This window comes from Typha latifolia, chromosome 3, assembly GCF_019914945.1.
Source record: "Typha latifolia isolate L0001 chromosome 3, TyphaL0001v2, whole genome shotgun sequence".
Classification (NCBI taxonomy): Eukaryota; Viridiplantae; Streptophyta; class Magnoliopsida; order Poales; family Typhaceae; genus Typha; species Typha latifolia.
This window is the reverse complement of record NC_133088.1, coordinates 17164683-17174827: the sequence shown is the minus strand read 5'-3', so window position 1 is coordinate 17174827 and position 10145 is coordinate 17164683. Positions and strand designations below refer to the sequence as shown.

Below are 10145 nucleotides of genomic sequence, written 5' to 3'. Positions count from 1 at the left end.
GTACCACCGCTCCACGGCGCGACTTTCTTTTATTTAATTTATTCTATCCGAGGTGGCATCGTAGCGTTGCTGGCTGGGCTAGACCACTAGTCCTTTTTGGTGGAGTGTCATAGGGGCAATAATTTCCACACGTCGGGCCATTTCCTCGCCGCGGTTTGGATTGATAGAGAACGGAAGAGGAGAGTGGTAGTAATCTTGTTAAACATAATTTGATCATACTTGTTCTTGTTCCACCAAAATGATGACGGTTTAGCCACGATACGATCATCTTCTCTCCTTTCTCCCTCTTTCTTAATTTATTGACTTCGACTCCATATTAATAGAAGAAGCATTCAACTAATGGATCAGGCATGCAGGAAAGTCGTACGCGCTGTGCTGCACATGATCGGATCGCTACTGTGGGTGGTACTAATCTATAGTAGATTACCTCGTGGCCGACGTGGACTTCACCGGATGCGTGGGTTCCGAGAAGGGTGCAGATGGCAGTCTCAAGTTGCGTCTCCAGTGGCCAGTAGATTACACTGGAGATCGCCTCGCTTCCTTCCCTTCCTCTTTTGTCAAATTACATCGGCAGTGGCAGTAAAAATTTAGACACACTTCCATCGAATCTCGTCCTCGTGAGTTGTGAAAGCGTTGCATTGATTAGGAGGGAAAGGATGAAGTAAAAAAAAAAAAAAGCTTCAAAAAGATCTTCTAGCTGCAGCGTGACGTCATACATGGCTCTCTCTCTCTCTATATATATATATATATATATTCTTCATTAATAAAGTAGTAGTCTACAAGAAGGCCCTTGCACTAAATAACCGACTTAAATAACTCAATCATAAATTTATAATTAGCTTAGAAGTTTATTTTACATTCAGATAATTGAGGTTTAAGTTAAATTATTTGATTATGTAACTTTGAGCTGATGTTGCAAATATCTGATTTTACTCGAGGGAGCAAACGTAGTTTAATATTACGTGGATTTAATATACACTCTTTGATTCACATAACTGTTAGTGGCAAAGAATTGGAGGAAGATTGGCAGAAGAGGGAAGTGCTTTTTTTATTAATTATACGTGAATTGGGAGGACAAATTGGTGAGAGATGAGAACACCATACGCATCCCTAGTGGAGTCCAATCATTGATGCCACACTACGATCATGTACAGGCTGTGTGACAATTTATGCCGTACGCCAAGGTGGACCCATTGACAAGAAGATACACACAGAGCTGATGGATTGCATTTGCGGCCGCTTCCTTGCACCTCTCTCTCTCTCTCTCTCTCTCTCCAAAATTTATTTGTCCCTTTGAGAAATAATTCATTCAGCTTCGACAGCGATTAAGATTCTATAGTAAGTCACACTCTTAGAACAAAAATAGACGGTAATAAAATAGACTCACCAACATTAAACTAAGATATTAGTTTGTGACAAAATAATTACTCATACAAATAAAGATAAACGGATGGAATAGGGTATCGCCTCTACAGTCTTCCTTTTGGCTTATCAAGATAGTCATATGGTTCATCTCATCTAAAATAGACTAAACACGCATAAGACTGGCCAACGCAATGATACAATCTAAATTAAATCAACCACCAACAACCCCAGCAGATTCACCACTGGTTAGCAGTCGTAACAAAGGAGGCCTAATAAAGAGATAGTGCGAGAGGGATGTTGGTATGGTTGCTACTTAGGGCTTTGACAAACTAGAGAAGCCAACATAACCATCGCAGCATGAGGACGAGGCAACAATAGGGCAAGAGGCTAGAGAAATAGCAGAGGCCAAAGCTCTGGAAGAATAGTGACCAGAGAGGGGAACAGATGGGTTAGAGGTTGCGCCATTAAGAGTAAACGGGATTCCGATATGAGAGGGTGAAGTGAAATACCAACAGAGTTAGGGGCGCAAGCGGGTGGAGCGAGAAACTGATAGAGTTGGAGGAGAGACGGTGGTAGGTTTGGCCTAAGAGGAGAAAAGAAATGGAGAGAGAGAATAACTTTAAGGAAAAAAAGAGCATATTCTATGCCGTAACACCTAGATAGATAAGGGAAGAGAAGAGAACTCTAACAAGGAAGGATATTCGCACGATGGGGAGAAAAATGACTACCAAACCCTAGCAAAGCGCTAGGGTTGGTGCTAGAGAATAAACATTACGAAACTATATAATCTAATAGGCAAAGGCATGGATCTCAAGAACTTGACGCTAGATTTTAGTTTACTTATTAAGGAAAACAACACTATATAGCTAGTGAAGGAGTCATTGTGAAACAAGCAAAATTTCAAGGGAGCATTTGAACACCTAGCTATTCATTCAAACGTGGAGCTAGATTTTATCACCCATTTGAACAACTTTGGGTGTCTCAAAAAAGATAGCACAACGTCTTCCCAACTATTAGATTAAAATAATTTAATTTTAAAAGAATTTATTTAGTTTAGTATTATTATTTTTTCTCCATTCCTCTTCCTCTGTGAGATCATTTATATATTATTTTACTTGATTTTGAGGAGCAGTAAAGAATATTTGTTCCTTAATTCCCTTCTCTACCAAGTCGGATGGCGGGGGTAGGATTTGTACATTTCTGTCCATTAATATTACTCTCATCATCATAACGTCATTTTCGAAACAACCATCAATATTATTAATTTGTTTATACGTCGTTTTCGAGTATTACCATGAGGCATGACTTATGAGCCATGACCCTTCTTCTCACGGGGGGGGGGGTCCCCATTCATACATCGCAAAGATAAGAGTTATCTTTACGTTTTTATCCTGTGAAGTGTCACTTCAACCAACCATTTGGATGCAACCGAGTGTAATTAGGACAAATATTTTCGACGACACGCACTTGTCCTACGTGGGCCGATCGTTCCCTATCTCGGCCACGAAGACAAAAGTATAGCCCCTAATAAACAACTTTCTAGGATGGCAGGAGATTATAATTTGCTTGCTTGGTGTATGGATTCCAAAGCACGATTACATATAGTAATCATTCTTCCCATCATTAACTGAGCATCTCTACCTAAAAAGGACCTCCCACTTAGATGGCATTAGTCGTTGACGCGCAGCATTCTTGCAAGACTACTTTTCAGGGTTGGAATAATAAACAAGATGCATAACCATTTAATTAGAATAAATTGTCCTTGTTGAAAACCTACACAGTACGGAGATTGGTGAGGAAAAGGCTGACATTTCATTACCTGGATTGTTTTCTGAGCTTTTGCCTTTTACTACTTACTGGCGGCAAGATTCCGCATAAGCTCATGACAGTTTGGCATAAACTTGGGACATCCTCTTCTCTTCAGCATGCTTGTAGAGTTCGTCGTAAACTTTCAAGGAACTAGCACTGAAGTTTTCCAGCGCTTCAAGAAGATGCCTCAAACCTATCTGCAGATCAGTGCTCGCTTCATGAGTGTGGCCCTCACGCTTGTCACCGTGGAGAGGCAAACCAATCTGGCCCGGTACTCGGGCCAATTTTCTGTTAAGAACGTCCACTTCCTTGTGAATTTCTTGCATCTTCTTTTCCATCGCTTTAACCCACCTATCCCTTTCTCTAATCGCAATCATCCACTCGTGTTGCTGCTCAAAACTTTGCTGCTCCGAGACGTGCCGTACACTAGCGGCAAGCGCCTGCATAGCATCAGTCACTTCCCTTTCTGAAATCCTGTCCACAGCTTGAGACCAGATGTTACAGATTACAAATACAGGAGGAGCACCTATTCTTCCAGGAGAATAGGGAGGAATACCATCAGCTGTCTCCTCAGGCTCATAGTGAAGACAGAGTGAAAGCCATCCATTCAGTGCTTTGACGTAGTTCCTCTGAGCAGTAACCCAAGACGAGAAATCAACCATCCACTTCGTCAGCTCTATTTCAAGCTGCATCGAAGCATCAGCAGTTTTCCCACCTGATGCATCCAAATCTAGTAGGTGTTTAGCTTCTGATATGGCTTGACGCTGCACCCGATGGCAGTCGAGCATAACTCTCCACATTCTCACAAACCTGTGATGGAGACCTTTGTTAGACACGATAACATGTGTAAATATATCAAATGTCATTTGCTGACAAGAAAAATCAAGTCCTCGAATCGAAGCTAATAAACGTGTGTCTGCACCTATATGAACATGCATATTTTTGGGGACAACCAATTAGGGACATTATTATGCACTGGAAGTCACGAGCGAACAGAGAGGACCATACCCTTGGATTAGTGTAGTGATCAGTGGCCATAGTTCCTCATCCCTCAATTTATTTATCTTCTCAGATATCGAGTCAATGACCTGAATAGCTATTCTTATCTTTGTCGACAACTTCCAAATTAAATTCCTTGTGGAATCAATCTTGTTAGCTTCTGCACCCCTCTCCATCAAGATTTTCAGACGCTTTGAGTTTTTAACAAGTAGTAGTCGCATCTTTTCTTCAGCCTGCAAGAGAAAATTCATGCAAAATTCAGCGCACTAATAAAGTGAGAAAATCATGTCAGCCAACTTCAACCGAGTAGAAAAGGCACATTAATTTCTAGAGAGATAGAACACAGAAGCAGATCAAATCAAGAAAGCGAGAAGGATTAACTCACTAAAAGTAGCATACGGAGGTAAACTGTACAACTACCTTATACACACAAAACAACTAGAAAACATAGTTTTTAATAACCATAACTTGAAAAGGTTCTCTCAGCTCCTGCCTCCCCTAGTGTGGAGGAAGAAGGTTCTTTCAGCTCCAAATCAAATGGGAGTCTCCTTACTCTCTTTCCTTTTACAGAGTCATGTATTCCCATCTAATGATTACATCTAATAATACAAATGTCAAAGGCATAGCGATCGAGTTGAATCAGATGAAGTCAAATTTAAATAAATGGACATACCTTGACTTCATCATATAGTTTCCTCTCCCAACTGTAAAGCTTATCTAGTACTGAAGAAAGATTGGAGGAACCCGCCATCTTATCCTCCTCGAAGTCTAAATCATCATTTACAGATATGGAGGATGGAATCATTGCACATACCATCCTAGAACAAACTGGTACACAAAACAAGTTATTATTTGCAACATTGAAGAACTAAACACTGATGCAGGAAAATTTATTTAAGATGATTCTTTACCGTGATACATAGAACTTTTTGAGTGATATTCCTGCTTTCCCACTTCAAGCATCAAAGATAGCTCATTGGCAGCATCTGAAGCCCTATCAAATTGAGCTTTAATTTCTCCCACAACAACAGAAATCACCTGAAATTTCTGACCCTTCTCCTGTGACTTCGCTGCCTCATCATTAATCACCTTCTTGTCTACAACCCCCGGCTCCTCAGATTCAAATTTACTGCTTGCTGCTATCAACTTTGGCTGGTGTTTACTTTCGTCCTCTTGGGCCACAGAGATGGTGAAAGCTACAGACTTTTCCTCATCATTAGCTTCCTTGGAGACCTCCCTCGCCTCCTCCGGGCTTAGACTTGGATAATAACTCTCATACGTCTCAAAAAGATTGAGAAAATCCCAAGTATTCGCTCTCGGCGGCGAAGGGGGTGGAGGCGACGGTGCCCTTGGCTTCAAAGGCGGCAAATTTTGCACACCGGAAGAAGAAGAGTACTTCGGGAACCCGGAAGTAGATTGGAAGGAACCAAATTGGACCGTGTCGGAACTCTTAAGGATTGCTTCGCGTTGGACAGACGCGCCGTCGGAATAGGATTCGAGTTTGCGAGGAGAAGGGAGCGAGGGGAGAGGAGGTTGGACGAGAAGGAGGTTTTTGAGAGCGGAGGAGGAGGATGTAAGTGAGTCGGAGTAGGCCGCGTGAGCTGCAGAGAGAGCGTAACGGTAGTGGATAGCGGCGGCTAGGAGGTCGGTTCGGCGGCGGCAGAAAGCGACGGCTTCCTGCTCGTGGTCTAGCTTCGAGAAGCCGCAACCCATTCAATGAGAGGAATCCTGGAGCGAGAAAGAGAGTGAGCCGAGGGTTTTGGGAATTCTAGTCTATCCTTTCCTTTCTTTAGGCGGCAGCGACAAGAGAGCTGAGATGGTAGGCGGTTAAAGAGAGGTGTGACAGAGAGTGTTGGTCGGTTGACGCGCGTCGGAGGCGTTGGCCTCTCTTGCTGACGACTCCCCGAGACCATGACATGGGCTGGGCTTCATGAATTGGACCTATCGCCAGCTCACTTCACTTGTATACAATGTAACAAATTTGGTATCTATATAAACATCTCAAAATATGATGTTATTCACACACTTCCAAAGCAAGAAAGTTTTTCTTTTTAAAAAAAAAAAACTAAAAAACCTATAAATTGTTTATTCCTCTACGTATTTGAAATATCTCTCGTTAATCTTTTTATTTTATTTTTTGAATTTTTCCCAAATTATTTCCCATCTCATTGATCTCAAAACTTAGAAGCTGGGAGTTAGAATGTTGAGGAGGGAAACTCTAGTATTAACCAGAGCCCTAAACACCTTCTCGTTCCCGGTCTCCGCCGCTCTAATGCATTCCTCCAACTTCTCAAGCCTCTCCAGCGCAGCCTTCCTCTTCTTCTCCTTCTCCTCCTCCACCGCCCCCTCATCCGCTTCTCTCCCCTTCTTCCCCGATCTCTTCTTCGCCCTCCGCCTCCACCTTAGTAGATTCACCACCCACCATACCCTCGCTGGCGACCCCGCCTTCCCCGAACCAGCGTCCCCCGCTGGAGGGAACGACACCCTCCCCGGTCCGGCGAGGGTCGCGGTGGATACAGTAGCAATGCCAGCGAACACCGCCGCTGACGCGGATGCCGCGGCGGCGGTGGCTTCCTTGACAGAATCGGCGATGGCGGCCTCCTCGTCGCACACGGACGACGTGGCAGAGGGGGCGGCGCGAGAGCGGCAGAGCACCTCGCGCGCGGCGGCCGCGAGGCGGGAGATCTCGCGGTCGACGCGGCGCTGGGACCGGACGGCGGACGAGAGGCGGGCGTGATCGCGGCGGCGGACGGCGGCGCGGGTCTCGGACTGGTGGTGGTGGAGACCCACGAGGGAGGTGCGGAAGGAGCCGTGGAGGTCGGCGAGGATGAGGAGGTCGTCGAGGAGGTCGTCGATCCACGTGGACCGCCGCCGCAGGCGGCGCATTGGGTCCGCGGTCTGCGGGCTGCTGAGGAGGAGGAGGAGGTCAGAGAGGCAGGAGAGGAGCAGGGCGAGGTGGGCCAGACCATCGGAGATCCACGTGGCGGAGGGCGATCCGGAGGAGGTCGACCAGAAGTTGAGGGCGGAGATGGAGTCGTCGAGGTGGAAGCGGTCGGAGAGGCTCTTGGATCGCACGTGACAGGAGGAGGGACGGAGAGGGGTGAGCTTTGGGGTGGGGAAGGTAAGGGAGCGGCCGAATCTTACCACCATTTTGGAGTAATCTGGAGTTTCCTCCCAACTAGGTGGAGAAGATGAAGTAGCCAAGGAGGCGATTATAAAGGCAGAGGAGAGCGCGAGCGTAGCGTAGCGTGGCGTGTGAGAGAAGGCAGCGGATTATTTCCAATTGAGGAAGGCGTGGGTAAGGTAAGGTAAGGTAAGGTAAGGGTTCCAGAAGGAATAGGACGCCGCTTGTGCACGGACACGTGTTTTAAATCAAATTATTCAAAATATTTAAACCCAAAACTAATTAAATGCTCTTCTTCTTTTTCTTTTCTCTTATCAATGTTCTCTCTAAATTAATTTATTATTATCATAATTTTTTTTTTAACAAATCATATCCGAATTTATCTGGCTATTCCTCTTTCTTTTTTATTTAATAGCATTTAGTATTCAAATCTTTATCTAAAACTTAAATTTGAACCACGAAAAAGAGTAGTTGGAAGATGACTACCAAGTTTTTATTTGATATCACTTCGTACATAACAATTCGTTGGAAGATAATGCCTATTTTTATTTTTATTTTCTAACAGGACTATTTGAGCACAGGGAGAGAGATCATATTCTTCTCTTTCATGTGCTCTAATTTTCCTTACTATATTTTCCTTTCTTAATCTTGATGGTTTGTTTATGCGAGTTTTACTTCTCATATTAATTAATGGCTTTTTGTTACGTAGATGTATGGCTAAAGTTCTTTGTTAAGGTTAGCTAATTATTTATTTATTTATTTTCAAAAGAAAAAAAAATAGTATATGGACGACATACATAGTCATATACCAATCACTCTTCACTTGTATATTTATCAGCAGATGACAATATTTATTAGCAGCCTACATTATTATTATTCTAAGAATTAACTCATAATAAGTAAAATTGTATGATATTTATGTGTGAAATTAAATCTAAGGTACCCGTATCTAATACTTCTGAGACATATATTTGAGTGCCATATATCATCAAGATACCCGTTGGAATGAGCAGCCTCGGATGCCATCCACGTGTTGTACAAGATGGACTCGTTCAACCACCTACGGACGTGATGGATGGATCAAAGTAAACAATGCCCATATGAACATATAATTGTCAATTAAAGCTCAAGGTGTCTTTATATATAATATACTAGAGCATATATATGATATAATAAAGTAATACTAGTTATCTCCATCCTCTTGTCCACTTGCTTTTCGGTGATCAGCTTAGCTTGTATGTGAAATAATGGAAATTTCCTTAATTTGACCACTCAAAACACACCAAATTGCATGATTTTTCAGAGAAAAATATGTCCTTGTACTAACTTTTGTGACATATTATGGCTACTAATATGATACCGACTAACAATTACAGAAGCATCCAAATTTGATTGAAGGAATAATGAGAGTTTCGGTTATAATATTATTAAGTAGAGATTCGAAAGTAGGGTGATATAATAATATCACTGCAACCTCTCTGTGATCGTTAACTCCAAAGTTGTCATGCATATCAAAATGTTCTTCTCTCTCTCTCTCTCTCTCTCTCTCTAAATTTGTGATTCAAATCATGATCGTCATATTATTTATGTTTCATCGACAGATATCATCGTAAGCTTTCGTCTTGTATACGAACTCGATGCCAAAGTGAGTCAAAGTAGTCAATTTATGGGCCGATTAAGGTCTAAGCCCAGATCCAACACTTGTTTTGGGCCGGGCCGAGGCCTTCAATCCTAAGCCCACAACAATGAATTATCTTATCTTGTCATTCAGTTAAAAATTCATTATATTTTCAATCCTAAGCCCACAACCATAAGTAGTTATATTTTTATTTAATATAACTATGGTTAGCTAAGTCATTTCATTATTTCTGATAACAATATCTATACTTGTCATTCAGTTAAAAATTCAAAAAAAAAAAAAAAAGTTGAAAGTTATGTACGTGTGAATGTCCATCCTTGTCTTCCCAACGTAGCAAAGACTCTTATCCATCTTAAAATGAATCTGGTCGACACTTCTCTTAGTGGAAAAAATTAGTTTGGTAAGTATAAGACTATAAGGGTTGGTGGAAGGCAATATAGTGCAAAGAGGCAAAAGGGAAACATCTCGCCATTTCTTCAGGTTGGCCACCAACTTACCTGCATTCTGATGCCTAATATACAAACTACTCAATGAAAAGGTGAAAGCTAGGTTAGTTGCTAAGTGATGATTAATAATTTAACAACTTCTAACGACTTCAATTGTCTGAGTATACTTACTCTCTACTTATGGTTGCGTATCTTATCGACTTACTTGGATAATAACCTAATAATTTGTTAAGATATCCCAATCAAGGACACCCACCCATATCGTTGGAGAAAGCCCAGATTCTAACTTATCTTATCGAGAATGTTTACATAATTCGTATCCCTAAACTTGTCCAGGTCCCAATCAAAGACAACGACCGCTGAGAAGTTTTGGCCCAAACTAGTGAACCTATCGTTTTGCATAGACTCATCACTAACCCCACCTTAATAGTTTGGTATCTCTTTCTTCAACTTGCATTCACACTGCTAATATTCTGTCACTTTTAGGCCCACTGCAACTTTAATTGGGCCCTAAATTGAGATCTGACCTTATCCAACTCCATCACACACACATATATATATATATACACACACAAAAACAAGTAAAATCACAGCTTATTCGGATTTTATATTTGATACTTTCTCTCATTGTGCTATAGCCATATTTTCCCTTATATTTATATATATATATATATATATATATCAAGTAGTAATTAAATATATTACGGGTCTATGAACATATATATAAAAGAATGATAGAAGAGAGATGACAATTGAGAGTATG

At 41.9% G+C, this 10145-nt stretch overlaps 2 protein-coding genes across 2 annotated transcripts; both read right to left on the bottom strand.

The window, feature by feature from the left end:
• Window positions 1–3084: 3084 nt before the first annotated feature.
• LOC140785052 (protein ALTERED PHOSPHATE STARVATION RESPONSE 1-like) lies at window positions 3085–6054 on the bottom strand. The gene is made up of 4 exons (XM_073132756.1): window positions 5085–6054; window positions 4847–5001; window positions 4183–4406; window positions 3085–3984 (listed from the first exon to the last, which is right to left on the bottom strand). The coding sequence occupies exons 1-4, from the start codon at window positions 5884–5886 to the stop codon at window positions 3246–3248; spliced, it is 1920 nt and encodes a 639-aa protein (XP_072988857.1). The 5' UTR covers window positions 5887–6054; the 3' UTR covers window positions 3085–3245.
• Window positions 6055–6146: 92 nt separating this feature from the next.
• Window positions 6147–7579, bottom strand: LOC140785053 (uncharacterized). Its single transcript, XM_073132757.1, has one exon. It carries the CDS (start codon window positions 7321–7323, stop codon window positions 6355–6357), a length of 969 nt encoding a protein of 322 aa, XP_072988858.1. The 5' UTR covers window positions 7324–7579; the 3' UTR covers window positions 6147–6354.
• Window positions 7580–10145: the final 2566 nt, after the last annotated feature.